At 41.2% G+C, this 16,481-nt stretch overlaps 1 protein-coding gene across 1 annotated transcript in view; it reads left to right on the forward strand.

The window, feature by feature from the left end:
* Positions 1-16,481, forward strand: part of LOC141206992 (uncharacterized) — a 72,168-nt gene that overhangs the window by 47,080 nt on the left and 8,607 nt on the right. The window contains exons 17-21 of the mRNA XM_073664350.1: positions 2,489-2,662; positions 2,737-2,860; positions 2,945-3,042; positions 3,977-4,067; positions 8,792-9,141. Coding sequence (XP_073520451.1) covers positions 2,489-2,662; positions 2,737-2,860; positions 2,945-3,042; positions 3,977-4,067; positions 8,792-9,141 — 837 coding nt within the window. The remainder of the gene's footprint in view (positions 1-2,488; positions 2,663-2,736; positions 2,861-2,944; positions 3,043-3,976; positions 4,068-8,791; positions 9,142-16,481) is intronic.

Genomic DNA, 16,481 nt, shown 5'->3' on the forward strand with positions numbered 1-16,481 from the left:
TGTTGGGGAAACGTGTTGAGGCGGATTATTGAAACATTCTCTGAGTACCATACTTGTTCCTTTATACATATTGTAGGGGTTTTACTCACTTGGATGCGACGGGAGGAAAACAGGAGGCATGTTCCTTTAAAAGTTCATGTGGGTTTATTGCTTCATAAACCTAGAAGCTAAACAGAAAAGCAAACAGCCTTTAGATCAGGCAAACAAAGTAAATGTCCTTAGCAGGTCTCTGCTCAGCCAGGCCTGTGTGGCACACAAGCTGTGATAGCGTCCAGTGTCCTGGCTTGGTCTGAAGACAAACATACACAGGAGGTCTTCTCCCTCTAAACACACAGACCATGTGCCAAACAACAGCCTTCATTTTATAGGCCTTTAACCACACCCAGAGGTGAGGTTATGTGGGTAGCTGGACTCACCCATTCTCTCCTAGCAACCCGTAACCCGGCTCCCAGGTGCACCAAACGATCCTCTTAGTGCTTATGTGGCCTAGTGAAACACTCCGGGTTACATCACAGAGACCAGCCATCTCTGTGACACATGCCTCCCATCGACTATGCGACCATTAGCCACCTTACAATACTTTGATACATATCTGGTTTTATGATTACCCCATGGCTGACTAAAGGGAATCTTTCACCCCCTGGGACTTATCTGACCTCTAATATTGGCATACTGGTGATAGAAATGTGAATCTATACATATGCCTCATATAAGAGGACTGTTTGCTGTGAAATGGCTTTTTATTCAGTGAAGATTCCGATGCTTGCTGGCCGGGGGATGGGAAGAAATCCCCGCCTACTGTGTTGATTAAAATATATCCCCAGTCCCCTGCACGTTACAGTGCCCTGTGCAGTTGCCATGTCCAGATCCCGCGCCTGCGCACTTTTTTATGCTAGTGACGCACTTGTACTGTGTACTATGCAGTCATAGTACTGCAGGGATCTTGTGCCCAGGCACCGGGATGTCACCGTGTCTCACCGGCACCTGCACACAAGATCCCTGCAGTACTATGACTGCATAGTACACAGTACAACTGCGCCTTCTGTAAAAAGTGAAGTGCGCAGGACCTGGGCATGGCTGCACGTCACAGGACACTTCTTCCCATCCACCTGCCCGCAAGCATCAGAATCTTCACTGAATGAAAAGCCATTTCACAGCAAACAGACCTCTAATATGAGGCATACAGGTAAGTATAGATTCACATTTCTATCATCTGTATGCCCTTATTAGAGGTTAGATAAGTCGCAGCGGGTGACAGATTCCCTTTAATCAGCCGTGAGGTAGTCGGTAGAGTGGATTCCCTTTAATAAATACTCACTTAGCCCCATTCTTCATGCAGATACTAATAAATCCAGGACCTATGAGATTTTTACCATATGATAGTTGGATAGTTAGGGGTGTATCATCCATAGCAGCAGCCCACACGGCCACTATGGTGCCCGTGAAAAAAGACAGTATTTGAGCTTGGTTTAAGTTGGTATCCATGCAGCACATAAATGCATGTTTACAATGGCCATAAATCAGGAAAAAACTATAAAGAAGAAAAATGATCATAAACCCTGCTGAAAATAAATAAAAAGCAAAAGTGCATTTAAATAATATAGGGTTCTCAGCAACACTGTATTTGATCAAAAATAGCATGAAAGCTATCCCACCATGGCAAGGTGAACCCATTCGAGATAGTCCTACTCTGTATAATATTAAAAACCTTACCATCTGTCAGCCTCAAACCTCTGTGTGTGAATCAGGCATGAGATCTAACTTGATAGATTACAGTCCAGGGAAGACGGGAAACATTCATATAGACGACCGGTGGAGTCAGTGAAGCACTCTGGCCAAATATGTTTCTAGAGCCGTAGTAGAAGATGAATATGTCGTCCTCATCATGAAGTAGTTATTTCTCATGTCACGTGTAATGAATATCTCCTGCAGTATTGCTAGTGCCGATTGTCGGTAAATGAGACGAGAATTAGCTTTATGGAAGATGAGTCTTTGAGAAAGTGTTCAGCTGCAGACTCAAAGGAAGAAACTGCTTGTTGTCTGTGGCCTAAAATATATAGGTTTTATTACTAGATGTAAAGAAGAAATCTAAATACTGTAAAATAATAAATCTCCTCATATGTTTCCCCTTATTATCTCCAGTAATTGTATTATTACATAGGACTTTTATGATGTTACATAGGCTCATCATCTTCTCATTCAGGTCCCTACAATATTAGATCCTCTCAGTGAAGATCTTCTATTTTAGAGAATTTTCCTTATGGACCCATCAAAGATGGATATGGACAGAGACAAGATGGCGGAGATGATATTACACCTCACCCTAGAGATCCTCTTCCGGCTTACTGGAGAGGTGAGAGATTCTGATGACGTCACATTACATCATTCTTATCTATGGGAATAACAGATGGACAAAACTGGAGAGGTGAGGACTCTGGAAATGTCTGGAGGGAGATTTAATAATGTGTCTCTCCATAACCAGGATTACACAGTAGTGAAGAAGACCTCTAGTGAGCGCTGCCAGGCCCCTGTATCTGAGGGATGGGAAAGACCCCTGAACCTAATCACAGGGCCTCCATCTCACCTCTTCATACATGAGGACATCAATGACCAGAAGATCCTAGAACTCTCCTACAAGATGATTGAGCTGCTGATTGGAGAGGTGACACTGCTGGGACATTACACAGTAATGCTATGAAAGGATTGGGGGTATGACTGTATGATTGTATGTGTCAGGTTCCTATAAGATGTCAGGATGTTGCTGTCTATTTCTCCATGGAGGAGTGGGAGTATTTAGAAGGACACAAAGATTTGTACAAAGACGTCATGATGGAGGTTCCCCAGCCCCTCACATCACCAGGTAATAGGACAGGACTAAATACACACGGCCTATAATTATCTGTATGTAAAGAATGAATTCAGTCCCTGTATGTGTTTCCTCCAGATCTATGCAGTAAGAGGTCAACACCAGACAGATGTCCCCATCCTCTTCTTCCACATGACTGTAAACAAGAAGACCCCAATGTTCCTCATGATCATCAGGTAGATGGAGAGAAGGTGTCATGAGATCTCCACTATGATGTGTAGACTGCTATGAAGGTCTTGTGTGAGAAAAACCAAACACAAGCAAAATGCCCAAATAACTGGAAGTAAATGGATAGATCGCACAGTGCAAAAATAATAATAAATAATAAAGGGTATTTGGTTAACATAATTTTGATCAAAATAATGTAAAAGCTGTTCCGCCACGTCAAGGCAACCCTTATGGGACAGTCCTAACTCTAATATTAAAAACCTTACTATTTGTCAAGTGACGTGCATATGGATAAGGGCAGAGAGACCGAATCCCTAGTATAAGCATAGACCTGAGGCAGAGTGAGCCTTTCAGCTCAGACAGAGGGCAGCCACACCCTTTTATATGCACTAAAGCACACTGAACTACAAAGAAAAAACCTGGAAGTCTGAACTGAAACGTAAATTGATGTGCATGCAAAATGTAAATGCATGTTCACACAAGGCCATAGACAGAGAAAAACCAAAAACAAGCCAAATAGTAAGGTTTTTAATATTAGAGTTAGGACTGTCCCATAAGGGTTGCCTTGACGTGGCGGGATAGCTTTTACATTATTTTGATCAAAATTATGTTAACCAAATACCCTTTATTATTTATTATTATTTTTGCACTGTGCGATCTATCCATTTACTTCCAGTTATTTGGGTATTTTGCTTGTTTTTGGTTTTTTTCTGTCTAGTGGCCTTGTGTGAACATGCATTTACATTTTGCATGCACATCAATTTACGTTTCAGTTCAGACTTCCAGGTTTTTTCTATGAAGGTCTTGTGTTCAGTCTTGTTTTATCCACCAGTATTATAAGTTTTCTATTTGTGTAATGAGAACGGTGGAGATGGCAGGATTAGAGCTGATCATAGATGTGACTTCTCCATCTGTCTGTGACTTTTACAATATTTGTTTCAGGGTGAAGATCTGACCCATATTAATACTACAGACACATATGTGAGGGGTGATGATCAGTGTACAGAGGTGATTCCTATAAATAACCGACCAGGTGAGTAGTGACCACTAAATGCAGAGAAGTCACAGATTCTTCTCAGTCACCGGCTGTGGCTGCTTTATCGGTGGTGTAGTCCGGCCATATCACAATCGTGTGATCACCATTTTGCCTCTAGACCGCAACATTCTCTTCTACCCAAAACTGTTCAAATGATTTTGGGCATTGAAAGCCCTTTTCCATAGAACTTACAACCTGGAGGATCCACCTACCCCCTGGGATTAGGAGACGCTGACTCTTACCTGTCCAGATCTGTAAACTACAAAGTAAAATGACAGCGTCCGTAGAATGTGCTGACAAGTTAGAAAATCACTTGATGAAAAATATTATGATGGGCCTGTAAGAGAAAGCGGAGGGTAATGATGCTGTTGGCTTCCTAGACCCCTGATATCTTATTGGATGAATCTACCTTCTCTCCCTTCTGTGCTGCTGAATGTGCTCATATGGTCCCTACAAGACCAGGTCTAGTCTTTCTGGCCAAACTTTACTTTTATGAGATACAGCATTAAATGTGCAGTGAGGGACAAGTGTGAATTTCTGTATAATAACAACAAAGTTTCCCTTTATCCTGAGTTTTCAATTTATTTTAAAACCAACTAACTTCAAACAGGATCTTGATAAACTATACAGAAAAGATTACACCTGTGCCATGATACAGTACAGACCAAAAGTTTGGACACACCTTCTCATTTAAACATTTTTCTGTATTTTCATTACTATGAAAATTGTACATTCACACTGAAGGCATCAAAACTATGAATTAACACATGTGGAATTATATACTTAACAAAAAAGTGTCAAACAACTGAAAATATGTCTTATATTCTAGGTTCTTCGAAGTAGCCACCTTTTGCTTTGATGATTGCTTTACACACTCTTGGCATTCCATTGATGAGCTTCAAGAGGTAGTCACCCGAAATGGTCTTCCAACAATCTTGAAGGAGTTCCCAGAGATGCTTAGCACTTGTTGGACCTTTTCCCTTCACTCTGCGGTCCAGCACACCCCAAACCATCTCAATTGGGTTCTAGTCTGGTGACTGTGGTGGCCAGGTCATCTGGCGTACCACCTCATCACTTTCCTTCTTGGTCAAATAGCCCTTACACAGCCTGGAGGTGTGTTTGGGGTCATTGTCCTGTTGAAAAATAAATGATGGTCCAACTAAACGCAAACCGGATGGAATAGCATGCCACTGCAAGATGCTGTGGTAGCCATGCTGGTTCAGTATGCCTTCAATTTTGAATAAATCCCCAACAGTGTCACCAGCAAAGCACCCCCACACCATCACACCTCCTCCTCCATGCTTCACGGTGGGAACCAGGCATGTAGAGTCCATCCGTTCACCTTTTCTGCGTCGCACAAAGACACGGTGGTTGGAACCAAAGATCTCAAATTTGGACTCATCAGACCAAAGCACAGATTTCCTCTGGTCTAATGTCCATTCCTTGCGGTTTTTAGCCCATACAAGTCTCTTCTGCTTGTTGCCTGTCCTTAGCAGTGGTTTCCTAGCAGCTATTTTACCATGAAGGCCTGCTGCACAAAGTCTCCACTTAACAGTTGTTGAAGAGATGTGTCTGCTGCTAGAACTCTGTGTGGCATTGACCTGGTCTCTAATCTGAGCTGCTGTTAACCTGCAATTTCTGAGGCTGGTGACTCGGATAAACTTATCCTCAGAAGCAGAGGTGACTCTTGGTCTTCCTTTCCTGGGGTGGTCCTCATGTGGTCCAGTTTATTTGCAGTGCTTGATGGTTTTTGCAACTGCACTTGGGGACACTTTCAAAGTTTTCCCAATTTTTCTGACTGACTGACCTTCATTTCTTAAAGTAATGATGGCCACTCATTTTTCTTTACTTAGCTGCTTTTTTCTTGCCATAATACAAATTCTCACGGTCTATTCAGTAGGACTATCTGCTGTGTATCCACCTGACTTCTGCACAACACAACTGATGGTCCCAACCCCATTTATAAGGCAAGAAATCCCACTTATTAAACCTGACAGGGCACACTGTGAAGTGAAAACCATTTCTGGTGACTACCTCTTGAAGCTCATCAAGAGAATGCCAAGAGTGTGCAAAGCAGTCATCAAAGCAAAAGGTGGCTACTTTGAAGAACCTAGATTATAAGACATATTTTCAGTTGTTTCACACTTTTTTGTTAACTATATAATTCCACATGTGTTAATTCATAGTTGATGCCTTCAGTGTGAATGTACAATTTTCATAGTCATGAAAATACAGAAAAATCTTTAAATGAGAAGGTGTGTCCAAACTTTTGGTCTGTACTGTATATCTCTAAGCTAAAGTTAAGACGCCTCATCTCTGCACTATAATAAAAAGTTCTCTTTGAACGTCTAATATTTCTTCTTGAAATTCATCTGACAGAAAATATTGGCCCTTACAAGAGTTTAGATTGCCAAGAGCCACCGAGCCCCATACTCCAATTACCCCAGAGAGGTTTCACCACTAGTTACTCACTACTTACTGATGAAGACTGTTGAGATTGGTCATTTCTGTAGATGTGTTATTGTCTATAGTCACAGTTTTGACTACAGTAATTAGTGCCAAAAAATACTTTGATTTAACCCCTTCCTGCAGACAGTTTTGTGTTCCTAATGAGGCCCCATTTTTCAAATCTGATGTGTGTCACTTTATATGATGATTACTTTGGAATTCTTCACAAAGAATAATAGGAAACAAATGGACTTTACAAATTATTTTGCAACTTCTCTTGAATCTGACAATCCCCTATATACGGTTGTACACTACTGTCTGGGCACATGGCAGGTTAAGAAGGGGAGGAGCGCCATTTAGCTATTTGAATGAAGATTTTGATAGAATAGTGTGCAGACACAATGTATTGGGGGCACTGTTCATGGTCACCTGGCAGCTCAAAAGATGGCTACCACGAACAGGCTTGGCTCTATCTACTCCATTTTCCAGATCCAGGGTTTGCCTTGCTCATCACCCTTTAACCCCTCTATATGGATTTGGACTTAGACAGAGACCCCTAAGCTTGTGCCACAGTGTTACCTAATGTTCTGTGGTGTGAGATGGCAAGAAGAATAGTCAGGTAGCCGGGTCAGAACCAAGAGGATAGAGAAAATACAAAATCAGAAGACACAAGAGTAGTCAGCAAACGGGCCAAGGTCACAACAGGAAGCAAATACACAAGCCGGGAGCTGAGCACAGAGGACTGAACCAGAGGAGAACAAGGCTGTATCTGGCAGCTTCCAGCAATATGCTTCCAGCTTTAGTAGGGTGCGGTGCTTTCCAATTGGCTGAAGTAGGGAGCAGATTACTCCAGCTGGACAGCACACACACCCATACTGCCAGACTGGATGGTACTACTGGTACCAGGCACCCTAATCTTAGTAGCTGGACAGAGCCTGCGCCACCCAGAGCTTCTGGTTCTGACGTCTCCTCCATCACAGCGCCTCCTGCAGGATGAATAAGGCGGCTCCTGGTGAGAGAAGCAGACGTCGCAGGAGCAGATCCCAGAGGAGATGGGACCCACCATTTACAGAAGCCCTAATGTGACCAAATTGCAGAAAACCAGAGCAGTAGAAATCCCCATAAAGTGACACCATTTTGGAAATTATAACCCTCAGTGATATAATCTATAGGAGTAGTGACTATATTGACTCCACAGGCACTTTCCGGAAATTAGCACGCAGGATGATGGAGAGTGAAAATTACAAATATTACATTTTATTACCCAACACATTGTCTCCTGGAGCACAATCTGGGCACTCACATACCATAAATTAAGTGGGTTCTTCTTACTATAGTAATGCCAAATACATGGATGCTGAGTGTGGTTTGGGCGCACTGCAAGACTCAGAAGTGAGGGGGAGATATGACTTTGGGAGAGTGGATATTACTGGATTGGTTTATGGAAGCCATGTTGCTTTTCAAAAGCATTTGAGAATCTAATAATGTGGAAACCTCTGGTTTTCCATTGACAGATGATGGACTTGAGTGGGGACTTGTTTTTTGTGAGATGAGTAGAAGTTTTTATTGGTATTATTTCACCTACATAATATTGTTTGGTGGCTTTTTATTCCATATTTGGGAGGCAGAATTAACTAACAATTGAACACCACGATCCACTGGTTCATCCTATGAGGTTTTCTATTAGACTGTGAACTGTTATTGTCCTGGTGAATAATGACGGCTAACATACGGCAATATTAAAAAAAAATCACAGAAAAAGATATAGCCTTACCAACACCAAATCATATAACAAATGCACTAGTAGGATGCCGCAGACCCCCATGATAAAGGTGGGGGCTGCGCAGGTGCAAAATACTGATGGAGCAACCACTCACAATCATACCAATTCATGGAGTGGATGATTGCCTAGTATTAAAGATGCACACCGATGAAGCTTGCATAGGACGCCAGTCACACAGGCAGGTTTGATGCACAGTGTCTGGCTTAGCCTAATGATGCCCATACTATTAGATCAGGGGGGCTGCCCAGCACTATATAAGTGCACCCCACATGGACAGACACCCCAGTACACCCAACCAACATTAAAATGCTAATGCATTTGTTATCTGATTTGGTGTTGGTAAGGCTGATTTTTCTGCGATATTTTCTTAGTAAATAATGATACTTTTACATAAAGTGCATTTTTGAAGAGCTTTTAAGTAGAAGTGTTCATCAATATAAATTTTAAGGATATGATATTCATAACTAATAATTGGTTTTATTCTTGCCAGATGACTGTACCAGGAGTTCAGGGGGACAGCTGAAATCAAGTTTTATCAGACATAAGATAACTCACACAGAGGAGAAGCCTTTTTCCTGTTCAGAATGTGGGAAATGTTTTAGTCGGAATTCAGATTTGGTTATACACCAGAGAACTCACACAGGGGAGAAGCCCTTTTCATGTTCTGAATGTGGAAAATGTTATGCTGATAAATCAATTCTTAACAAGCATCAGAGAACTCATACAAGGGAAAAGCCTTTTTCATGTTTAGAATGTGGACAATGTTTTATACAGAAAGCACATCTTGATAACCACCAGAGAGCCCACACAGGGGAGAAGACTTTTTATGTTCAGAATGTGGAAATGTTTTGTGAATAAATCATCACTTCTTAGTCACCAAAGTACTGACACATGAGAGAAGCCATTTTTATGTTCTTAATGTGGGAAATGGTTTCCTTGGAAATCAACTTTTATTAAACTTCAGAGAAGTCACACAGGGGAGAAGCCTTTTTCATTTTTAATCTAAAATTGTATCTTTTTAAAGGGGTTGTCCACTATTAGAACAACTCCTTCTCATTCCTCATGTTTGGCCATGTTAAAATAAAAACAATCATACGCACCTCCCGTTCTGACACCGTTCCATTGGTGTCACAACTTGCATTTCCAGTGCTCACATAAGGTTGTTACATCACACAATCCTGCTCCTAATCAACGCCGCCTTTGGATGTATTGAACATGAACAGGAGGGACATGGCCTGGACATAGAACTGAGAAGATGCACACACTGAGAGTACTCTTTTCAGACCGTGTTCCTGGGGGAATTATAAGCAATTTACAGCCTCCAACATGACGTCCGATATGGGAAAGAAAGACGAGATCGGAGGTTAATCTGAGGTTCTCCACCTCTGTCAGCATGTCTCGTATGCAGTGTTTCTTACCGAAAGTCTTATCTTTCTTCTCCGGAGCTATTACTGCCTCATCTCAGCTTGAAAAAAGAAGCAGTCTTAACCCTCTTGATGCCAGACAGCTCAGGTCTGTAAGTCCTGCACCAACTTCTCTCTTAATGTAGGCCTCACAAGAAAACAGCTCCACAAATCTCCCTGTACTCTCAACGAAACCCACATACTGATCAGTGCTTGCTTCACAGGGAAATTTACTTCCCCAGCCACAGGGAATTCTGATATGGAGAACACTACAATTGATTTGTATATCATATTGCGTCTATCCCTACTAAACAAGACATGGAGCATTTAATTTTCTTGCAAGGAAAAAACACAAAAGAGAATGAAGCAAAAATCAAATCATTGATCATTTCACACAAAACTCCAAAAATGGGCCAAACAAAAGTATTGGCACCCTCAGCCTAATACTTGGTTGCACAACCTTTAGCCAAAATAACTGCGAACAACCGCTTCCGGTAACCATCAATGAGTTTCTTACAATGCTCTGCTGGAATTGTAGACCATTCTTCTTTGGCAAACTGCTCCAGGTCCCTGATATTTGAAGGGTGCCTTCTCCAAACTGCCAATTTGAGATCTCTCCACAGGTGTTCTATGGGATTCAGGTCTGGACTCATTGCTGGCCACCTTAGAAGTCTCCAGTGCTTTCTCTCAAACCATTTTATAGTGCTTTTGGAAGCGTGTTTTGGGTCATTGTCCTGCTGGAAGACCCATGACCTCTGAGGGAGACCCAGCTTTCTCACACTAGGCCCTACATTATGCTGCAAAATTTGTTAGTAGACTTCAGACTTCATAATGCCATGCACACGGTCAAGCAGTCCAGTGCTAGAGGCAGCAAAGCAACCCCAAAACATCAGGGAACCTCCGCCATGTTTGACAGTAGGGACCGTGTTCTTTTCTTTGCCTCTTTTTTTTTTCCTGTACACTCTATGTTGATGCTTTTTTCCAAAAAGCTCGACTTTTGTCTCATCTGACCAGAGAACATTCTTCCAAAACGTTTTAGGCTTTCTCAGGTAAGTTTTGGCAAACTCCAGCCTGGCTTTTTTATGTCTCGGGGTAAGAAGTGGGATCTTCCTGGGTATCCTACCATACAGTCCCTTTTCATTCAGACGCCGACGGATAGTACGGGTTGACACTGTCGTACCCTCGGACTGCAGGGCAGCTTGAACTTGTTTGGATGTTAGTCGAGGTTCTTTGTCCACCATCCGCACAATCTTGCGTTGAAATCTCTCGTCAATTTTTCTTTTCCGTCCACATCTAGGGAGGTTAGCCACAGTGCCATGGGCTTTAAACTTCTTGATGACACTGCGCACGGAAGACACAGGAACATTCAGGTCTTTGGAGATGGACTTGTAGCCTTGAGATTGCTCATGATTCCTCACAATTTGGTTTCTCAAGTCCTCAGACAGTTCTTTGGTCTTCTTTCCTTTCTCCATGCTCAATGTGGTACACACAAGGACACAGGACAGAGGTTGAGTCAACTTTAATCCATGTTAACTGGCTGCAAGTGTGATTTAGTTATTGCCAACACCTGTTAGGTGCCACAGGTAAGTTACAGGTGCTGTTAATTACACGAATTAGAGAAGCATCACATGATTTTTCAAACAGTGCCAATACTTTTGTCCACCCCCTTTTTTAGGTTTGGTGTGGAATTATATTCTATTTGGCTTTAGGACAATTCTTTTTGTGTTTTTTTTCATTGAAGACAAATTAAATGAAGATAATAATACCATAGAATTTGTGATTGCAATCATTTTCAGGAAGAAACTGAGTATTATCTGACAGAATTGCACGGGTGCCAATACTTTTGGCCAGCACTGTATATACAGAGGCTGGAGACCACATACAAAACTTAAGTACATTCCCTCACTTCTAGCCTGTCACAGCTTACTGACCAGGTACAGAGATTAGAGGCTGATGTCGTACAAGTTATGGATCATCAAAATGCTCAGAAACTAACACTGGATATTCACAGCCAGCAAATAAACAGTCTGTTTAATATGATTGAGGACCAAGAAAATCACAATAATATCCGGATAAAGGGTATACTTGAAAGCATCAATGCGCAAGCAATCATGTCAACACTATGGACATTATTCAATAATATCCTTGTTGACCCTATTGATAAGGAGCTGGAGATCGACAGGGCGCACCATACATTAGGCAATCATGGCCCAGATCCTGGGTGTCCAAGGGACATTATCTGTCACATACATTTTTTTCAATGTAAAAGAGGCCGTTGTGAGGAAAGCAGAGGAGTTGGGTCCTGGTGATTTCAATGGAAAACACATACAATTGGTCACATATCTATCCTGAATGACACTTGCTAAATGAAGGCTATTGAAACCACTACTTGATGCTCTCTGATACTCCTGTGGTACCCTTTCCAGCTGCAGGTCTGAAAAAATAGAACATTGTATAAGATCCAAGTGACATGAGACCTATTTGTGATGCCCTGGACATTCCATATATCTGACTGGCCACCTGCTCCACCAATGCCACAGAGAGTTCCAGCACGTCACAGAAGGCGTTCAATGGATCAGGAACTTGATAGTGATGCAGCCAGATGGGAAAGGAACCTGCCAATCATATGAGCTCCTGAAATGAATCTTGTCTTCCCTGAAGAGAGACAGTTTGCAGATACTTATTCCTTTCTGCATATAATTAGATATATCTAAAGAGAGTTTTAGGTGCCACTCTTCCACTATATAGAATGTTTAAGTTCATATGTTAGTACGGCATTTAAGTTGAGTTCACATTATATTTCTGTAATATCAGGCTGTATTACTTTACTTGCTATATATTCCATGGTTCCCACTAATAGGAACCCTAGGGCTGAAGGTTTCACTTACACCTGTAAAGACAACCCCCAGTTAGGGACTTGCATTGGGATCTGCTTGTTTCGCAATTTCCTACTGTTTCGATATATTCATTATCTATACTTCTTAGACACTGAGAGGTTGACGTTACTATCTACCGTCTATACTTCCTCTTTTAATCTTTCTCTCTTCCATTCCCCCTTTTTTTCATATAATATGGCACAACTCAAAACTTGTTCATTGAATGTCAGAGGACTTAATGTTCCAGAGAAAGGAGCTCAAGTGTTTTATCATTGGCATAAACAGCACGTACATTTTCTCTTTCTTCAGGAGTCACACTTTAGAGGCGATCATATTCCTCCGTTTACTAAGAGATATTATTCATCTTGGCGTCACAGTACAAATGCAGTTTTGAAGTCTAAGGTGCTGAGTATAGGCCGCCACAGAACACTGCCGTGTACTATTGTAGAAACACTGTCTGACACGGAGAGGAGTTATGTGTTTAAGATCTCAATCTACTCCAAAATTTTGACTTTGGCAAACTGCTATCTCGCTAATTGGGACCAAAATTAAGACAGGCCATCAATACTTACGTTTTGCTAAGGACCTTAACATCATTGGAGGCGACTTAAATTTTGTCGTGGATCCTTATTTAGATGCATCCCTGCGCCGGAGTCATCAATCTAAATCACAATCAAAAGCTTTGCTAAACATGCTCTGGTCTTTCCAACTGGTCGATGTATGGAGGATACTACATCCAGACCTAAAGGATTATACCTATTATTCTCCTTTACACAATACATATAGCCGTAGAGACTTTTCCTTAATTAGCCATCACTTGCTTACATGGCAACCTACATCTCACTATGTTACTATGTTACATTTGGATAAATATCCTTTGATAGTTAAGACAAAATGGGAGGAGGATGTGGGTCCCTTATCTGAGGAGCAATGGGGGAAATACTGGATTTGACACCGAAACTTTCATTGTCACAGTCACAAAGATTGTCCAGAATTCTTCTCATCCACAGGGTATATAGATCCCCAAGTATTTTATTTAAAATTGAAATACAAACGGATGACACATGTCCTAGATGTGGTCAAAAGGACGCGCACCTGATGCATATGACGTGGAAATGTGTAAATATTGGCGACTACTGGAAGGGGGTTATCGCTCTTGTACTATCTGTATCTGGGATGCAACTTCAGTTGGAACCTAAAATCTGTATCCTAGGACTCCTGGGAGAGGACGTAGACCCAGACTCCATATAGCAATAGATAGCTCAAGAATATTATTCCTAGCCAGAAAGTTGTTGGCACTACATTGGATAGACAATTCTCCCCCAACGATAACAGAACTAAAATCCAGGATAAATAACACTCTATGCTTGGAAAGTGGAGCTTATATTAAAGGAACGCTCTCAAGAAATTCATACACATATGGGAGCAATGGTTATTTACCCCAGGTATTGCTTCAAAAATACAATACTGGACCATATGTACATATCCCTGCAGTAAACCAGGAATTTTTATCCTTAAGGCCCCGTCACACTAAGCGACGCTACAGCGATCCCGACAACGGTACGACCTGTCAGGGATCGTTGCTGCGTCGCTATGTGGTCGCTGGTGAGATCTCAAATGGTCAGATCTTCCCAACGACTCAGCAACCCGTAACGATCTGTATAACGATTCACGCCTATGTGTTTCTGTGTCTGAGTCGTCAACAAGGTCGTTGGTACGGTGTCAAACACAGCGATGCATGCTACCCAGCGGGGCCTCAACGATCAAAGAAATGTCCAGACCATTCCGACACGACCAGCGATCTCACAGCAGGGGCCTGGTCGCTGCTAAGTGTCAAACGTAGCGAGATCACTGCTGAGGTCGCTGTTGCGTCACAAAACTTGTGACTCAGCAGCAATCTCGCTTATTGTGACGGGGCCTCTATATCCAAGGTGTTAGCAAATAATAATTGTCTCAGTCCACACAATTGCCCCTTCTTAGATAAATTCTTTTTCTTTTGATGTCCCAATAGGGAAAAAAATAAGCCGTCAGGAAGTATTCAGATATTTATGTACAAATGTAAAATTACTATTCCAAAACATTGTAGTATAGAGCGATATTAGGGTTTATATCATTGTAAACCGGTTCTTGTATTGTTTACTGGTTTTTCTTTCTTTTTATTTTTTTGTCACAGTTTGTATGACAAAAACAAAATGTTGGTCTTTCTTTTGTTAAATGAAAATGATCTGATTGAAAAAAGAAAGGAGCGAAGGTCTTTACTAGATCAAACATATACAAAATATCAAGATCGCATGTGAAGGTACTCGTATGAATTCACAGATAAATGTGGTCTCTCATTGACAAGGAAGTTTCATCCACGGATGCAAAGGACATATAGCTCCGGCAAAAATTAAGAGACCCCTGAACAGTTTTCTATTGGAAAGCATGGAAAGACTGGTGGAAAGCATGGCAAGAGGAATGAAAGCTGTGACTAAAAATCATGGTTAGTCCACCAAATATTGATTTCACACTTAAAACATGAGTAATTTGAGGTCTGAAAGCACTGTTTCATTTTTAGTATTTTGACGCTTTATCATTTGCTGCAAATAAATACAAAATTTTTAGCTTTGAATTTCGGAGATATGTTGTCAGTAGTTTATAGACTAAAACAACAATGAGCATTTTACTCTATAATATACCTATAAAGAGAAAAATCAGAGATACTGAAAATTTTGCAGTGGTCTCTTAATTTTTGCCAGAGCTGTATGTATCCAAAACAAAAGGAGCCCCACTGCTATAAATTCATAACCCCACTGACATAGCTGACGCATTTCATTGCTGTTATAGCTCACTACATAATATTCATGGAAAATACCATCACATGCCACCTAATTTTCTTGAAACAAAAATTGACAAATATATTATGGACACTGCCGTTCCTTCCTTACAGACCCCTGAGCAGGAGATACTAGACAAAGCTTTCACTGAACAACAGATAGGGAATGATTTAATGACCTCTCCTATCGGGAAGAGCCCTGGGCCAGATGGATTCAATAATAGATTTTATAACATGTTTGCACCTCTGTTATTACCATTAGTGTTCAATAATATCTCAGAAGACTCCCCCTTTTGCCCCCCAATCACTTGAGGCTCACATAACAGTTTTATCAAAACCTGGAAAAGAACTAAATACCTGCCCTAATGTTCATCCAATTTCATTAATCAATGTAGATGTCAAAATATTCTCTAAAATAATTGCATAGTGGCTCTCCCACTACCTACCCTCAATTGTTAGCAGCGATCAGGTTGGCTTCGTTAAGGGTAGAGAAGTGCGTGATAATACAAATCAAACATTGTTAGTTTCACGTGCAAAAAAAAACAGAGGATCCCAATGTGCCTTGTTTCTGTGGATGTTGAAAAAGTGTTTGACACAGTGCATTGGTCTTTCTTGAAGAGCACCTTACGAAAAATTGGGTTAGGCTGTTTCTTGTTATCTAAAATTCTATCCTTTTACACTGACCCTATAGCGATAGGGTAAATGGCCTTCTGTATGGCACATTTTCTATTAAAAATGAGACAAAGCAAGAGTGTCCCTTATCACCTCTCCTATACACATTGGTGATGGAACATTTCGCGGTAGCATTACAAAAAAATCCAGATATTAGTGGAGTTACTATAGGCTCACATCACTATAAACTAGCTCTATACGCAGATGACTTGTTGCTCTGTTTCAAACCCAATTATCTCATTTCCTTCTATACTAAAGGAATTCGAAGAATTTGGCCAAGTAAGCGATTTTAAAGTAAACTACTCTAAATCAGAAGCAATAACATAAGACAACAGCTAATTTTTAACTTTCCCTTTAAATGACAGAAAGACCTTGGTACACAAATTCTAGGGAACATGGATGATCTGTATAGTT

This window comes from Phyllobates terribilis, unplaced genomic scaffold, assembly GCF_046119375.1.
Source record: "Phyllobates terribilis strain yellow unplaced genomic scaffold, ASM4611937v1 Scaffold_156__1_contigs__length_4398808, whole genome shotgun sequence".
NCBI classification, from domain to species: domain Eukaryota; kingdom Metazoa; phylum Chordata; class Amphibia; order Anura; family Dendrobatidae; genus Phyllobates; species Phyllobates terribilis.